The sequence below is a fragment of the Taudactylus pleione genome, unplaced genomic scaffold (genome assembly GCF_031769625.1).
Source record: "Taudactylus pleione unplaced genomic scaffold, aTauple2 ptg000201l, whole genome shotgun sequence".
In the NCBI taxonomy this organism is placed as follows: Eukaryota; Metazoa; Chordata; class Amphibia; order Anura; family Myobatrachidae; genus Taudactylus; species Taudactylus pleione.
In genome coordinates, this window is record NW_028284603.1 from 48,555,492 (window position 1) to 48,574,651 (window position 19,160).

A 19,160-nucleotide genomic window follows, 5' to 3' on the forward strand; every position below is an offset into this window, starting at 1 on the left:
TGCTGGGCTGTCTATGCGCAGCAAGCTAATGCATTGTGAACTTTCGCAAACGTATGCGCACTGTGATTCATACGCATGTGCACAATGCATACCATCGGCAACAACGAGAGTATGCATCTTAGCGAGTGGGTCTGAATCAGGCCCTAACTGTTTGTAGCCTTTCTCCGCTACCTGCAGGGCACTTCAAATCTATTTGTATTCAAGGAAAACTCTAGTATCCATTATTTATTTATTTATTTATTTATTATTATTTCACTTACATTCTTCTCAATTTTCTAATTCCTCAAGCTCCTATGCCTGGAGAATTTAGGGGCTTATGTATCAAGCTGTTTTTTGAATATACAATTAAGCAGCAACTCCAGTTTCTGCATCATTTTATGTATTGTTCCCATGTACTAATGACACAATGCAGGAGATTTCACAGAAACATTCGGCAAAGTGCTAATTGGAACTTCAGATCCCAGTCCCCATTATTATCAATGGGGACTACGATCTGACCCTTATGTACTAAACAAAGCAATGCTTTTCGGAGTTTAGTCCCGGTACTTTACACTCCAGGAGCAGGAGAGAGATTTTTCGATCTCTCCCTCGCAGCCCCCGGCCAGTCCAGGAAGCTGACGCTGTGTGCATGCACATTGTCAGCTTTCCCCGGAGAAGTCTTTCACAGAATTCTACAATTTGACGGGGATATAACTCGCAGGGACAGCAGTTACCGCAACCACTGTCCCTGCGAGTTCCCCTTTGTACATAGTGGGGATATTGTCATTAAAAATGAAAATATAACCGGCGATATGGATAGATAATAATGGAGGCTGGTCTGCAATTATTAGTACATTTATTAGTACATAGACCCCTTAGTGAGTGACATAACGTAATGGGAAGGATTCCTCACCATTTTTGATAGATAGCCATTAAAAATGTGTGGTGTTATATACAGATGCATGTTAGGGCTTTACTGGTGGTAGCCCAGTGTCCAATGCCCTGGTAATTTCCCATTCAGTGTTGCAAATATGTCCTTGACTAAGGATAAAGTGAGCTTGGGGTGAGGAAACTGAAGTGTATTTTAGTAAGCTTTCGGAGATAAAATCGCTATTTATTGAGAAATGCTTGAAAAATATGGTTTGCAGCATACATTTAAACACAAAAGTATCCAGTAGGCAATACACCCACGAGCCACAACATTATGACCACTCCCGTATGAAGTGAATAATGTGGCACATGTCGAGGTCAGGGATATAGTACAGTAGATGGAAAGTTGACATTAGGTACTCGTGTTGGATGCAGATGATATGGGCAGGCTTAAAGACCTGAGCAACTCTGATAAGTTATAGCCAGTCAATTGGGTCAGAGAATGCCAGAAATGGCAAGGCTTGGCATGGGAAATCCCTACCAACGGTGGCCCGAGGACGGAAAAACTATGAACCGCCAACAACCAAGACTCATTGTTGCGAATGGCTACAAAAATCCCAGGAATTGTTAATGATGGTGACAGGAGTAATGTGTCACAACATATAGTGCATGGAACCCTGGTGTGTATGGGCCTGCGTAACTGCAGGCCAGTCAAGGTGCCCATGCTAACGCATGTACACATATAAAAGTGTCTACAATGGGCATGCGATCATCGGTATTAAACCTTAGATCAATGGAAAATGGTTGCCTGTTTCAATGAATTCCATTTTCTATTGCATCATGTGGACGGCCGGGTATATGTGCATTATTTACCAAGGGAAGAGAAGGCACCAGGATGCATTGTGGAGAGAAAACAAAACAGTGGAGTGTGATGCTTTGGGCAATGTTCTGCTGGGGAACTCTGGATCTTGTCATTTATGTGGACATTCATTTTATGCGCCCGCACCACCTAAACTAGTTGTGGACCAGATACATACTTTCATGGCAATGTTTTTTTTCTGATGGAAGTAGCCTCTTTCAGCAGCATAAAGCACCTTGCCAGACTGCGCACATTGGGGCCGATTCATCAGAGGAAGGAAATGCAAAGCCGCAGGCAAGCAAATATGCAAACGCAGCAGGAGGCGATTCCAGCACTGCGACCAACATCACAGGCTGGGATAACCATTGCGACCATCGGTCGCGAAGGTGGACTGCGCCGGCCAGCTGAGTAAGCATCAGCTTAAGCAGGCTGGCCGGCTTGCGAGGCCAGGAATTGCATCTATGGATGCAGATCCTGGCCTTGCAAATCCCGTAAAACGGGGCCAAAGACAGATCTGAAGACATTTGAGGAGAGGGTCACATTGCCTTTTGTCCTATGAACGTCATGCTCATCTGTAAGGCCACTGCAGGGGAAATGCAAAAGCTGCTTGTTTAGCGGTCACGGTGAGTTAAATTCTTACTTGTGCAATTTTAAAGTGTATCATATAATTCATAGTTTTCATTAGCCTGATGTTAGGTGTTTGTTTGTAGCTCTAACTATTGTGTCACATACAGCTCCTTTGAAGACTTTAAAGGGTAATTCATGAGTTTATTTAGGTAAATTCACTGCAGACAACCAGAATACCAGATACATAAACAGTGGATTATTTACCTGTTTGCCACCATGTGTCTACAAGGGTGCATCTTCCTTCTCCGACCACGTTGTAATACCACACCCACGCCTCATGGTTTATTGGTTCACCCACTAAAATGAAAGTACAGGAGACATTAACTCAATATTAATTATCTCATTTTTTATTTGTAAAGTAGCGCAAAACTCACTAACAAAACTAGTGCCGAACAGTCTGCATAAAAAGAAAAACCTAACATAAAACAAATCACAAATAAAAAACAAATCACAAAAAAAACCAGAACAAGTACATACAAGTTTGTGTAGAAGCACAGATGTGACACAGTAGGTAGAAAGGGCCCTGCTCATGACAGCTTTCAATCTACAATTTTATACATAGATCAATAGCAGTGACCTAGCAAGGCAACACAAGGACAAACATGTCATGGGGCGACTTTTTCCAAGGCATGTGACAATATCACACGGCTCGACTGGGTCTCCAGCTATATTTGTTTCTCTAGTGTAATGATAATGACAAAGAATTTCTGTTCTACAGTAGGTTATGTGGGATTTATACCAACCCTGCAGAGTGCTAAACTCTATTGACCTACATGTGAATTCCTTGATATTGATATTCTAATGGGGCCTATCCGCTAGGCGACCTGAAAGACTGAACGTCTAGCGTTCAGACCTTCAGGTCACGAAGTGCGGTGCCCGCACTGAACAGCGTTCACTGAACGTCATTCAGTGCAGGAGTCCGACCTACTATCTCTGAACATGCCGAACCTGACGAGCGTCGTCAGGTTGACGGGCATGTTCAGTAGACAGTCGGGGACGGCAAGGACCCAGCGTGCACGCGCATCGCTGGTCCTTGCCGGCTATCCATTACACAACTTTGTGAACAATCCGACCAAAACCTCCTGGTTTTGGTCGGATTATTCACAAAGTCATGTAATGGATAGGCCCCTTAACAGTCTCTTGAATAAATCAATGTTTAACTCGCAGCTGGATTCCATTTATATCTATCTCAGTGGAAACTCAATTTCACTCTATGGGAAAACCTGCAGCTTGAAATAGGAGATACCAATGTTCTTTTGCAATAGAGTTCATACTTAGCCATATACTTTTACACTTTGCTTGCTGCCACTTGCACCAGGTAGTTGTACACCCAAACCTAATGGAAAACAACATGCATCTAGAACACCTGTAACCCACTGAACTGGATGCACATCCTAATCAATAATTTACTGTACATATTCTGTCTCTGGCATTTTAAAATCTTCAGAGATTACTGCTTGGAAAATACAGAATGAGGCCAGATCTTTCTTGGAAGGTGGAGAGTAGAAGACCATTTAGCTCCATAATGACTGTACAATTAAATATTTTTGTAGTTTGTTCCACTAATATTTTGATCACGTTGATGCTTACTGTTCAAAAATACCTTTATCCTTGACAAAAGACCAACAATCTGTCTCTATTTTAGATGCCGTAAGAGTGTCTGGGTTATATGTAGTGTAGTGTGGTTCTTGGTATTAATGTGATTTCCTGGGTAAGTCATAACAGTCCAGAATGCTTTTGTTGTTATTTTTGCGTTAATCAGTTTGTAAGGTTGTAAGCAGTGTAGTGCAGTACAAGTTCTTACTCAGAAGTTGGATGCAATTAAAATATATCCTATAAAAGCAATGGCGGTTGAAAATAATAAAGAATTTTAAAAAAGCATTTTCAAAAACATATGCCTATAGTTCCTATGATGAACAAACCTTGTTGTGAAATCTGACTTTAAATTACACACTAAAAAAAACACATAAGCAAAAAGCCGTGGGCTGGGCTGGTGACACTATAGCAAGGAAACATGCAGTTAGGTGGCTCGCCAGCTTCTAATCAGTACAGAGTGGCTATGCTCTGATTGGACAGTGTGGGCCTGATTCAGAGGTGGACACTGCTGCATCCTCTGGTGCGTCTGTTTGTGGAGTCGCGGCTATAATATGCAAATGCTAGTATCAGCCTGCCCTTGGTGCACAAGCCAACATCTGAATGAGCAAGCCCTGAAAGCCTACTTCCAGCATCTGTGCACGCTGTAACATCACCACCATTAGTGCACTACTGCATGCACCATCAACACTTGCACCAGTCCTATAGCGGGTGCCATGTCTCAGTCTGAACATGGCCTCTGTGTCTAAGAACGCAGCCGCTTTCACGGACACGTCAGCGACACTCCCATAACACGCCCATGGGATGTATATTTTTTTGCATTCACTTCAGGCCATTTCCCAGTCACCACCTAGGAACGCCCATCACTTTGCTGCCCCATAACTGGTAACATCTGCCCAGATCACAAAAGAATCATTGTGCGTACACGCTGTTTAACACATGCGCCATTGGGGTTTTCAGGACTTTTCGCGCAAGTGCAGTAGCAAATAATCGCTCAGGTACATGACCTTCGGCATTGGGTTCAAATTGTGTGTGCCTCTGAATCAGGCCCGGTGTGTGCAAGTGGTTCTGTGCTGTAGTGATTCAGAATGAAGAGGACAGGCTGTCCAAGCAAAGGAAGAAGAGAGGATCTCCCCTCAGGGGTAAATGCAGGATTCCCAAATGCTTGATTTGGGAAAAATGGAAAATAAATGTACCAAAACTGACACACTATTCACATAGCTGCCAGCAGATTGATTTGCAGACCTTCATTACATATACAGATATTTCCTCATACACCTAGCCTCAGTACGTCATGCGGTGCGAGACTCATAGCGCGAGTGAGCCGTGCTGAGCTGAAATGTGCATCTTAGTCACAATCGGATGCGACAAAACTGCTTCACGAGACTGCTCTGATTCATTTGATATGCGACACTTGTATATCTGTGTGCGACTGAGACTGACTCTGTACACGAACCACAATGGAACTTGGCGTGAAAGAAAGCCGAGGCCGCTGCAGCGTAGCACTTCGCATACAGATTCAGGCTTATGGTGCGTACACACCAGACAATATTTTTCAGCCGTTCACTATATCGTCCAGTTTTTAAGCAAAAACGATGAACGATAACGACCAATGATGCGCGCTCCCGCAGGTCGTTGGTCTTTTTCATTCATTACGAGAACATGCAGCCCAACCTGACGACATTGTCAGGTTTTGGCATGTTCAGGGATGAGGGAGGGTGTCCGGCACTGAAAGATATTGTGCATGATATCGTTCAGTATGTGCGCTCAATGTCTCAATGTATGTGTGCTTCGTTAACGACATTGAGTACACACCTGCCAGGGAAACACTAGATGATGTCGCTCATGCAACGAATCGTCTAGTGTGTATGCACCTTAAGTCGCACACAGATGTACAAGTGTCACATATGAAATTAATCAGTGAGGTATCGTGAAGCGGTTTTGCTGCATCCGATTGCAACTAAGACGCAGATTCCAGCAAAAATGACATTAAAAAACGTTCAGCGCAAGTCGTACGGTTACTTTGCATGTCGAGAAGGGATGTTTGGTGCAACTGCAGCATTAGTGTATGAGGACATATCTGTATTCTTTTTGCTTTTTTATTTCATTGGATGAATACCTTTTAATAGTTTGGACATTAGATTGCTATTACACAGCACCTATCACTCATGCATCCATTGTGCATAGCCATAAATCATACACACATTTAGCTCATTTCCTATTCCCCATAGCACATGTTGTTCTCTTTATTTTATATTGTTACATAAATGAATCAGATCTCTGTTTTGTTTTTTTTCTTAATCATTGTGAAATAACTGCTTGCTTAAAGCAATGAACTGAAATAGCCAGTATGACTCACCCCTGTGCCAGGGCTGCCCTGGAGAGGAGGAGAGCTCCGTAATATCTCATGGGAGGCGCTGCTGCGGGTGGGCATGTATAGCAGCTCCATTCCTTGACATCTGATGTCATTGTAGTGCAGAGAGAAGAACCGCAGCTCAGGTGCTTCTCTCTGCAGAAGAAAACAAAGACAGTTCTGACCATAAGACGGGGTGGAGGGGGGTGACCAGGCACTAGTGCCTGAAAACCCCTGTTTCATGCAATGCTTCTATTGGTTTGGAAACAGTTATGGAAGTTGGTTTCTGGCAAGCTGTTGAGTTGTGGTGGTGTTCCAGGCACCTGGAAACCCCCTGTAAGTGCTCTCCTGCCCCTGGATTTAGGAGAGCAGTAAATTGATAAAAGAGTCTGTGTGTGTATATTTTATAAATACATTTTTCACAGTGTGTTTTTCTTTTTTGTATGCAAGTGCATTTCAGTTTTCCGTGGAGCCTGGGTGCCATGTTATGTTAGTTGTTCTGCAAGTAGCAGCATATCCAAACAGTTTAAGCCTGCAGTCAAGGGATGTTGGCAGGAGCCCTAATGCTCTCAGCACAGGGTTGTTGTTTTTCGATAGAGGGGGAGCTGTTCTTTGCATGCAAAATTCAGCACTGTGCTGAAAATCCTAGGAATGAGCGAGATCACATGCTGCAGGTTTCTCTGTTATAATGTCAAAAGCCCAGTCTGTCACAGCTTAGTGCTGGCAATGTTTTTTCAGGGATGATTCCAGGCTGTTTAACACTCCTGCAACCAGCCTTGGCTATGAGCATTAAAACACCAGGTATCATCATCATCATGCTTTAAGCATTTACACACATTTTGCATATTGTGCTCGGTCGCACATACCTTAAGATGCATGTGACTCAGCATATAGATGTAATTGTGCTCTGATGATTGCTAGTCTATGCCTTGCACATAATAGAGGTTGCAGTAAAAGAAAACATTCTGCTCATGTCTATTGCTCATAATAGGGGTATACCAAGGGTGATGTGAACAGTGCCACCACCTAGGGCGTTGCACAATTACTGCCTTGGTGTAACTGTTACCAGCTTCAAGGGGTGTCTGGAGTGTCACCGGGTACATCCTTAGGACGTGCCCAGTTCCCAATCTCCTACTCCCGGCCTTTTGTGATGACACATGTGCTGGAGGTAGGAGTCACAGATAGGGGTGCCCAGTTCCCAACCTCCTACTCCGGCCTTTTGTGATGACACATGTGCTGGAGATAGAGGTCACAGGTATGGGGTGCCCAGTTCCCAACCTCCTACTCCCGGCCTTTTGTGATGACACATGTGCCGGAGATAGGGGTCACAGATAGGGGTGCCCAGTTCCCAACCTCCTACTTCCGGCCTTTTGTGATGACACATGTGCTGGAGGTAGGGGTCACAGGTATGGGGTGCCCAGTTCCCAACCTCCTACTCCCGGCCTTTTGTGATGACACATGTGCTGGAGGTACGGCTCACAGGTATGGGGTGCCCAGTTCCCAACCTCCTACTCCCAGCCTTTTGTGATGACACATGTGCTAGAGATAGGGTTCACAGGTATGGGGTGCACAGTTCCCAACCTCCTACTCCTGGCCTTTTGTGATGACACATGTGCTGGAGGTAGGGGTCACAGGTATGGGGTGACCAGTTCCCAACCTCCTACTCCGGCCTTTTGTGATGACACATGTGCTGGAGATAGAGGTCACAGGTATGGGGTGCCCAGTTCCCAACCTCCTACTCCCGGCCTTTTGTGATGACACATGTGCTAGAGATAGGGGTCACAGGTATGGATGCCCAGTTCCCAACCTCCTACTCCCGGCCTTTTGTGATGACACATATGCTGGAGGTAGGAGTCACATTTATGGGGTGACCAGTTCCCAACCTCCTACTCCCGGCCTTTTGTGATGACACATGTGCTGGAGATAGAGGTCACAGGTATGGATGCCCAGTTCCCAACCTCCTACTCCCGGCCTTTTGTGATGACACATGTGCTGGAGGTAGGAGTCAATTTATGGGGTGCCCAGTTCCCAACCTCCTACTCCCGGCCTTTTGTGATGACACATGTGCTGGAGGTAGGGGTCACAGGTATGAGGTGCTCAGTTCCCAACCTCCTACTCCCGGCCTTCTGTGATGACACATGTGCTGGAGGTAGGGGTCACAGGTAGGGGTGCCCAGTTCCCAACCTCCTACTCCCGGCCTTTTGTGATGACACATGTGCTGGAGGTACGGCTCACAGGTATGGGGTGCCCAGTTCCCAACCTCCTACTCCCAGCCTTTTGTGATGACACATGTGCTAGAGATAGGGTTCACAGGTATGGGGTGCACAGTTCCCAACCTCCTACTCCTGGCCTTTTGTGATGACACATGTGCTGGAGGTAGGGGTCACAGGTATGGGGTGACCAGTTCCCAACCTCCTACTCCGGCCTTTTGTGATGACACATGTGCTGGAGATAGAGGTCACAGGTATGGGGTGCCCAGTTCCCAACCTCCTACTCCCGGCCTTTTGTGATGACACATGTGCTAGAGATAGGGGTCACAGGTATGGATGCCCAGTTCCCAACCTCCTACTCCCGGCCTTTTGTGATGACACATGTGCTGGAGGTAGGAGTCACATTTATGGGGTGACCAGTTCCCAACCTCCTACTCCCGGCCTTTTGTGATGACACATGTGCTGGAGATAGAGGTCACAGGTATGAGGTGCTCAGTTCCCAACCTCCTACTCCCGGCCTTCTGTGATGACACATGTGCTGGAGGTAGGGGTCACAGGTAGGGGTGCCCAGTTCCCAACCTCCTACTCCCGGCCTTTTGTGATGACACATGTGCTGGAGGTAGGGGTCACAGGTAGGGGTGCCCAGTTACCAACCTCCTACTACCAGCTTTTTGTGATGACACATGTGCTGGAGGCAGAAATGCCCTTGCATGGCAATGGCTCATTATACACTACAGGACTTTAAAAATAATAAAAGTCTGTGAGCAGGCTCTGAATTATATTTTAACTTCAGTGTAATTAAATTTTTACTACATGATGTATGTGAAATAAAATGTGTAATGTGTTAAAATGTTTTATGTTTACCAGCACATGTTATATGCTTTATGAACACGTCTGTCCCTGTGACATGGAAAGAAGTCTGTAGTTGACCGTTGGTTAAAATTATTCATAAATCTCAGAGAGCAAAGCAGTGGTGGGAAGATAATAAGCAAAAGCAGCATTTCTCAAATTTGTAATTTCAATTTTACAATCTCTAATTTTTACATAAAATCATGAAAATAATTTTCAGTCACTTACAAAACAGACAGAACTCTTGTAGTCTGATAGCCTTGTAGACACAGCGATTATGCACCAGAAACACTTAAATGTCACAAATGAAAAACACACAGAAGATTTTGCCTATTACGAGTACAGGTAGTCAGATAGAAGACGTAGGGATGTGCGGTTTTCTGTACATAAATACAAGTAACAGATACTGAGAAGTCTACCATCACACAGAGTAGGACAGGTGGTACTCTACAGGTTTCCATAAATACAGAATAAAAACAAATAAGCAGAACACACAGAACTACTGTAACTTATTGCCTGTAATTCCTATGTCTGCACAACCACCTATATATTACAGAAAGATTACAAATAAAATAACTGTATGTATCAGGGCAAGCTGGATTAAATGTATAAAATGTAAGACTGGCATCAATCGTAAATAAAGTGTTACTTCTGAGACTCATTCATAGTTTAATTCCAGACTATTTTGTCACTAATATAGGTAAAAAGTCTATTAATGTGCAAACCTGTAACAGCCAAACATTTGCGTTCATTAGCCTGACTTTCACAAGATAGACGAACGGTAATTGCTAATTGTTTTGATTGCTTTCTGTACATTTTAATTGGTGCATTTTTTCACCAAATGAACCCACATTTTAAGCACTGCTGTCTAATATGGGTAGGTTATAGGTTCCCTGCGGTCGGAATGCCGCTGGTCAGAATACCGACAGCAGTATCGCGACAGACAGAATCCCGACACCCGTAGATAAGTATACTAGCACTAACCATGATTCCTACCATAAGTCTGCATCCCCGATGCCTAAACCTAACCTCCCTCTCCCCTCACCCTAAACCTAAAACTCCCTCCCCGATGCCTAAACCGAACCTCCCCCCCTAGTGCCTAAACCTAACCTCCCTCTCCCAGCACCCTAATCCTAACCCTCCCTCTCCCCTCACCCTAAACCTAACCCTCCCTCCCCGATGCCTAAACCTAACCTCCCCCCTAGTGCCTAAACCTAACCTCCCTCTCCCAGCACCCTAAACCCAACCCTCCCTCCCTGATGCCTAAACCTACCCTCCTCCCCTAGTGCCTAAACCTAACCTCTCTCTCCCAGCACCATAAACCTAACCTCCCTCCCCAGTGCCTAAACCTTACCTCCTCCCCTAGAGCCTAAACCTAACCTCCGTCTCCCAGCACCATAAACCTAACCCTCCTCCCTTAGTGCCTAACCGTAAATCTAACCCTCCCCTAACCCCCAATACTTACCTTTGGGATGCCAGCGGTCAGGATACTGGAGCCGGGATCCCGATGCTGGTATTTAGACTGTCTGCATCCCGCACGCCGAGGTGCTGACTACATCCAGTCTAATATTATGTAATCCTTACTTTGTGAGACTAAATTACTGATGACAATCGTTCTTAATAGTCCTCTAATCGCTGTTTTGGACTGAAAGAAGGATACGTTCCTGAGTGGTACGCACACTGTTTATGTCTGGTATGAATGCTTTTACTTTGTGCTGATTGAATATGAAGAGAGATATGGATGTTAGTGAATGTTCCTTCTCTATGGCAGGTATGAAATGGAATCTAACCTCCTTTTGGACTGAAAGAAGGATGCCTTCCTGAGTGGTACGCACGCTGTTTATGTCTGGTATGAATGCTTTTATTTTGTGGTGATTGAATATGACGAGAGGTATGAATGTTTGTGAATGTATTAGTTCCTTCTCTATGGCAGGTATGAAATGGGATCTATAAAACAAAAAGAAAGAAAAGTGATGGGGGAAGGACAAATGGTGGGTGATTCAATACCACATCCAATGGAGGTTATCAGAATGGGATGCAGGTGTGGGTCCAAAACACCTACTGAGGCAATATCCGTTGTGGTGAATTAAAGTATATAAAAGAGAGTTCTATAGATTTCCAAGATGTATCACAATATTCAAAACAGCCTAAAGGTGGGTATACACCTGACAGATATACAGTATCTGCAGATCGAGTGATCCGCAGATATATCAGCAGATGAAGGTCGTTCATGCACACTGAACGGCCATCATCTGCTTGTGCCCTCAGGTCCCGGCGGCAGGGCGCCCCCCTCCTCGCAGCTGCCGCTGTGTGTGTACGGGCGGTCTGCCGACCCCCCCGTACACACCTGCCGATGGACAGATATGTCTGCAGACATATCTGTCCATCGGCTGTGCAGCACAGCCAATGCGTTATGTTGGTGAAATACGACGTTCACAGACATATCGCGGGTACACACTGGCCAACGTGCAGCAGATATATTGGAGAATCAATTGATCAGCCAATGTATCTGTCAGTGTGTTCCCACCATTACACATATCCATGATAAAATCAGCTTTTTCAGAGGATATTGCCTCAGGATATTGCCTGCATCTCTTCTGATATCCTCCATTGCATGTGGTATTGAATCATCCTCCATTTGTTTGGCACCCAGCATCTGTAATACTCTGTCACCTACTCCTGGTCGGGTCTGCACATGCTGCAGTGAAGAGGCCACTACTGTTCCGGATATTTCTACCGTGCCACGTCTTACCATTTAGTAAGGAACTTTTCCTTGCATCAGACTTGCCAATACAATGATTTGGAGAGACTCACTCCGCTCTGGAGTTTATATATGATCCAGGTGCCCCTATAATCTTCATTTATTAGTGACAATTGCACTACTTTATACCTATGGTTTTATTTTCATACATATGACCATATTTTATATGTAATCTGTGTATTTTCTTTATGTGCTCCTATATGGAACTCATACAGGTTTTTTAAGGAGGTATCAATAAAGAATTATTAATATTTTTACTATAGAAGTTTCTGTAGTCAATATATATCCGTGTTCAATATTGTTTGGTTTATACAGTAGCTACCAGATTCATCAGCTCACTACACTGCGCCGTCTTTCTCCTCCAATGAAATGGGGTAGGAGTAAGATCCAGGTTACTATTGTGTTAAGCTGGCATTGATTCCAAGGACACAAAAGCTGTTAAGAGGCTATAAATAACCCATCGGTGAGCGGTCACATCTTTTCTGCTGTTAGACATGCTGTGATTGTCCTGACAAATACACATATATGGACTGAAACCTGAATTTATATCTCACTGTTGTTAATTAATTAAATAACTATCTAGAACAAAATATATATGTATATATGCAGTCCAAGCCCCCTTTCCCCTTTCCACTATATTTATGTATTTTGTACAATTGAAGGCTGACACTCTTTCTGCTTGGTATTTGCACCCCACCCATCTGCCCTTAGGTGCTTTTAATCATCTGCATAGGTTCCTACATTACTAGAGGTGTCCTGGATAAATTGAATTACTGGGTGGGATGTACTAAAGGAAAAATGCTGTAAAAACCCAGTTTTCAGGGGTTTTACTGCATTTTCGTATGTACTAAGCCCTGGCCACCCTATTATCGGTGCAGAGGGTAATGCCAGAAAAACCTGGCGTTACCCTATAGAAGCCTGTGGGCTTCTTACCAGACCCTGCACCTGACGATTCGCCACCTCCTCGACGCCCTGCAATGGCCCCCATGACTCTCCATGGTCGCTGGCCATGCTCCTCCTGGGTCCTCGCCTCCTAATCTTTTTCCGGGTGCAGGAAGGAGGAGGAGGAGCCCGGAACTTCATGCACAAGTCACCCGCAGGAAGTTCCCGGGGCGAGGTCCCACGGAGACCCCGTCACCCGGCATCGGCTGCTTCGTTAGTTAGTACATATGCGAATAGTAAGATTGCGGTGACTGGCGGAATGATCACCGCAACCTTAGTATATCCCGCCCAATGTGTTAGTATTAGGAATGTTAAGGACGCATCTTATGGGATTCACCTTGACATGGTGGATGGGCAGAAAATTTTGGCCAAACTTGTACTAAGAACCTCACTTATACTCCATTTTAATTGTAGAGTTTATCAGGATTATTTTTCTTAATACTCAGAGTGTGCACCTGTGTTGTTTGAAGCCTGCATTGCACTACAAGTCCCAGCACCTCTTATTATGTTTAAAATCAGGGTGTACAGTCCAAGCCCCCTTGAAAAATTTTATAGTAGTAAACACCTCTTCCTGCTATAAATACCCCTTGCTGTCATAGCACTGGGACCTTTAACCACCTCTAGGAAAGTGCTGCTGGTCGTTGTATGTAAGAATTATAGGGAGGGATTGGTGCAAACGGTGCAATGTATAAAACATGGTTGTTTATTGGAGATTTTATAAAAATTCAATATATACAGATATATTGGTGTGGAAGATTAAATACACCGTTGCTCTCTACATACCTGAACCCAACATTTTCAAGGATGACCTGTCATATTTCTTCACCCATTCATCTCCATATTTCAGCAGCAGACGTATTGCAGTTGGTGCTCCATAAAACTGATTAATCTTCAACCTCTCCACTGTTTCCCAGTAGCGGCCTAAATGATGCCAATAACATTATTTATAGAAAGTGTCATTAAAATCCTCCCCTTGTGATAAGTCATAACAGAATCATTTTACCTCACTTGTAAACTTAACACATTTAGCTAAAAGCATAATCAGGTAATAAAAATCACATGCACTATTGTTATATCACCTACATACAAACATCCAGTATAAACTGTTGGCATTTTAGGAATTTAATTTATGAAGTCAGATAAAAGTGAGCTGCCTACTGTTACATATGTTACCTCAACTAAATTATTTAACTATATTGTGCACAGTGCAAACCAGTTATCATCCTTATCCTCATATCATCTCTGGTTCATTCAATTTTAATTGAATTTGCCACAGCATTACCATTTATGTCTGTATACACTATTATTGGGTTTAATAATCATTTACTTATGTACACATTTTAATTGCTTATAATTTTGTGAATAAGACACAAGTAAAACCAAGGGGGATAAGGAGCACAATTACCATCCACAATTTATTTATTAATTGCCAGAAGGCCAGACATCCTTTCCTGTAAGTGCATCTCCCCCCCCCCCCCCCCCCTGCTCAATAGGACTAAGGGCCTGATTCAGACTTGGGAACAGAGGGCTTGATTCAGCCCCACACGCAAGCGGGTCGATGGTGGCCCAGTGCTCACTCCGGCGCTCACATCCAAAAGGGGCGGATCGACAGCTTGCCCCGTTTGGAAGTCGGGGCGGGGGGGGGGGGGGGGGGTGGCTAGGCAAATGGAGGCGTTCCTGCAGGAACGCCTGCCGTTTATGGGTGGCCCTACTGACATCACTCGTGATGTCAGTAGGTGGACGTCCTGCTCTATTAGAACAGGAAGTCCACTGGGGCATGCGGCAACAAGACCCTACCGCAAGGGTCTCGTCGCAAGCCCGATGGTCGAGATGGTCTTGACCATCGCGACCATCACCTGGCTGCTCACATAAGCTGTTGGTGGTAAACCACAGCTATGCGAGCGGCCAAGAGACCGCAACTAAAAAAACCAGCTCCCGCCCTTATTCAGAGCGAGCGCTCGCTTTTTGCGGGCGCCTCTGAATCAGGGCCAGAGTGAGATATCTCTCTAAACTGATCATCTTGGTGAAACCATGCTGCACTGCAGGTGAGGCAGATTTAAAATGTGCAGAGAGATTTAGATTTGGGAGGGAGGTGTCCAAAATGACATCTAATTTATAGAGTAATAATAAAGCTGTGCAGTATCTGTGGGCTACATTCAAAAGCAGCCAGTATTTACCCCATATGCAAAAATGTTTATGTATTTACACCCCTTGCATTGCAATATGGTTTGTTCAGGTTCACAGTTAAGTGCTATGTCTCTCTCTATTCCCAACTCAGAATCAGGTCCTAAGTCCAGTGCGCAATTAGTTAATTTCCATACCTCTTTACCTCAATCACAGGTTGTATGGTGACCATTTACTTTACAATGAAATATATACAAAGCATTGTATAGAGCAGAGGTTCCCAACCACGGTCCTCAAGGCACACTAACAGTCCAGGTTATAAGGATAGCCATACTTGAGCACAGGTGTCTTAAATAGTACCTCAGTTATTTTGATTTAACCATCTGTACTCAAGCATGGATATCACTAAAACCAGGACTGTTATACCTCTTTTCCACCAAAAACCCAGGTCCAACCTGGGTTTTTGGACATGATTCCAACCCAGGTCAAACCCCATTTACACTGCACCTTCGATCTGGGTTACTCCCAGGTCAGCCCTGTTCACACTGAACTCAGGTCTGCCCTGCTAAACCTGTGAGGTCATAAAAAGTGGGAGGTAAATGCTCCACAACCACCAATCATTTTAGGCATGACCCAGGTCAGATAACCCAGGTTGCACTGTTTACACTGTACCATTACCCGGGTCCATCCTGGGTCCAACCCTGGTAGCTACCTGGGTTGGATTGCTGGGTCACTTGACCCGGGTTATTTTTCAGGGACTCTTTTACACTGAGCTGCGACCCGGATAGACCCAGCAAAAATCCAGGTTTTTGCTCCGGTGTAAAAGGGGTATTAGTGTGCCTTGAGGACCGAGGTTGGGAAACACTGGTATAGAATATGCTGTATTTCTTCAGTGAAATAATGGCCAGGTGGGAAAATGCTGCTAAATGTGTGTTTGTGATATCCTCTTTCTACCCCCTGTATCTGTTTGTGTGGGAGGTAGAATTAATTATAGGAGGCATGCTGAAGACATAGCCAGACAATTGAGGATCCCAGGTTGTGTAAAGGCGAATATCCGGTACACGATAAAAATTAACGATAACGACATCGTTATCATTCAATCGTTCACTAATCGTGCAGTAATCATGCCGGCGATGCACGTTCCTGCTGGTCGTTGCCGGCATCTGTCATCGCGTGAACATACAGGCCAACCTGACGATATTGTCAGGTTGTGCATATTCGGGGATGAGGGAGAGTTCCTGCACTGAACAACATATTGTTCACTGTGGGCACATTATCCACTGCCCAATATAAGGAACGATTGAACAATAACGATGTTGTTATTGTTTAATTCTTCTTTCATCGTGTAGTGGATATGCACCTTAAGATCCACCTCTGGGCCTGATTCAGATGTGATGCTAATGCAATCGCAGCGTTGATCCTGTATGCAGCTGCTGCGTGAAAACACCCTAATGCATACAGGCATCTGCAAATGTATCGGGACGCCCACTGGCGTAGATCCAAGCAAGTGCGTACAAATACACAGCAGTGGTTGCAGATCCTCCGATAATCAACCATCTAATCTAATCCTATGTTTGAGCAGAATGGCCACGGGAATTAAGACACTAGCGCCATATTTTCTGTACACGATCGCAGATGTAGTCAGATACACGCCTGTGTTACTTCCCACAAAATGGCCCATGCCTGTCAATCACTCACTAATAAATTCTCACTACAACTGTAGTCAAATTTAATTGCAATTCAGTCGCCGAGCTTGAGCATTGTGGCTGACGCATGCACAGTCGGCCGATAGTCGCTCAACTGCATAAATATTGGCAATGTGTACCTATCTGAATCAGGCCCTCTGCTCTATGGTAAAGCACTGTCTTATAACACGTGTAACTGTGCAGCGCTGCCCAGATAAATGAAAAACATCTGGATCCAAAATGCTCCCAAATCACTATTTACATGAATAAAGGGAAAATCTGTTTAGGCCCACCCTTATTTACATTGATAAGTAGTGGGACATCATTCTGGATGTCACAGCACTTTCTCAAACTCAACATGTCCGATTGCAAATGTGTCACTCATTTCCCCCCCCCGTAACTCTATCCTGCGTTTACTTGTATTGTTTTGTTGTAGTTATCTATGTATTGATGTTCAATTGTACTGTTACCCCTCTATGGCGCTGCAGATACCTTAAGCAGCAATAAATAAAGATAATAAAGAAATATCTTTTCAGGGACAAATATTGCAATATCCTTTGAACATCTCAGCCTTACACATCCTCACCTGGGTCTGGGTATGTCGGGGTGCTCTCAAACAGGACGGTGGTTGCTCCATTACAGAGAGGCCCATACACAACATAGCTGTGTCCAGTGATCCAGCCGATGTCGGCGACGCACCCAAACACGTCTCCTTGTTTATAATCAAATACATACTAACAGAACAAATAATCATTAGTGCCTTCACACTGGAAACAAATAAGGGAAACTACAATGATATGTAATATCAAGTTATCCACAAAATAAACTGTGTATTATTCATTTAAATGTCTCATATCTCTACATTACAATTCTGCCACATAAACATGACACAGATATCCTATAGGTTTTTATCTGTTATGATTTAGAAAATGAGGGAAGGAAAACCTATTAAATATAGAACAGTACAGAGGTTTCAGGTTCTGCGTTTCAAGTTTGTTTTCCTGTGAAAAGAGAAAAGTTGGGTGTATAACCTTTAGCTCACATAGAGGCATACCCCCGGCTGGGGTACGTGATCCTGGCACACAGAATGCCGGCGGTCGCAATAAAGATTCTGGACCCCTGACGGTTGAAATGCAGACTCCTGTAGGTAAGTAAACTAAACCTTACCCTAACCTTACCCCTAACCTACCTTTCCTGCAGCATAATCTTAACCCCCCCTCATGTAGCCTAACCCTAACCCTGCCCCTAGTGCCTAACCTCTAACCCTAAACCTAACTCTCCCCCTAGTGCCTAACCCTAAACCTAACCCTCCCCCTAGTGCCTAACCCTTAACCCTAATCCTTACCTTCGGGATCACGGCCACCGGGATTGTGGAGCCGGGCTACTGACCCTTGTAGGGATTCCGGCGTTGGTATTGCGACTGTCGGCATTGTGTGCGCCGGGATCTGAACTACATCCCATACCACCCAGCTGTCCCAATTTAGGCGGGATTATCACGATTTCCAAGACGGTGAGGACGTATGTCCCACTAGGTGATGCTCCTTCAAGTCTACCAGCAAACATGTACATGACATTTCGATTAAGAACTACCTTGTGCCATCCCATAATAACACTAAATAGTATATAAATGTAAGCCTAAATTATATTTTAAAATCAGATTGTGATAGCATGTTGTTCGCTATCAAAGGGTGGACTGTCGAAGCTGGATTATTGGCTGAGACAAGATCAGTTTAAAATTGAATCGCAGCGACGCCATCTTGCGACTGGCCGCAAGACGCAATCTTGGAAATGAAATCGCAAGACGCCATTTTGCGAATGGCCGCCCAAGCGACATTTTTAATAATCTCACACTTTAGTACATGTGGCGATATTACTATTAGCATCATGCGATTGCATCTTACACCATTTCTCATACATACATTAATATGCACAATTGTGCAGTTAACTAGTAGCATATTAGCGAATACATAAGATCCTGTATGAAAACGTTGAATATTAGCTTCATGCACACGCATCTGCCCCAAGTTAAGTAGCGTCTTTATATCAAACCCCACATACTCACACATTAGATATTCACATACAAGGTTCCATAAGCTTTAAGGTATAAGATTCAAGTATGCACATTTACTATAATTGCTATGAAATAAAAATTATTTTGTAACTAAGGTTTTATATGTGATAAGTAAGCCATGTTTGGTATTTTACTGATGCGTACTCTCTCAACAGTATTCCGGTAACATCGATGTAGAGATCGCAACAGGCATTCTCAACTTATGGACCGCAGAGACTTCAAGCAACAAAATGTACA

At 44.2% G+C, this 19,160-nt stretch overlaps 1 protein-coding gene across 2 annotated transcripts in view; it reads right to left on the reverse strand.

The window, feature by feature from the left end:
- ACSS1 (acyl-CoA synthetase short chain family member 1) overlaps nt 1–19,160 on the reverse strand; it is a 158,699-nt gene that overhangs the window by 46,505 nt on the left and 93,034 nt on the right. For both annotated transcript variants that reach the window (XM_088477360.1, XM_088477359.1), the window contains 3 exons: nt 17,439–17,586; nt 13,827–13,964; nt 2,540–2,632 (listed from right to left, as the gene is read on the reverse strand). In XM_088477360.1, the coding sequence (XP_088333486.1) occupies nt 2,540–2,632; nt 13,827–13,964; nt 17,439–17,586 (379 nt within the window). The remainder of the gene's footprint in view (nt 1–2,539; nt 2,633–13,826; nt 13,965–17,438; nt 17,587–19,160) is intronic.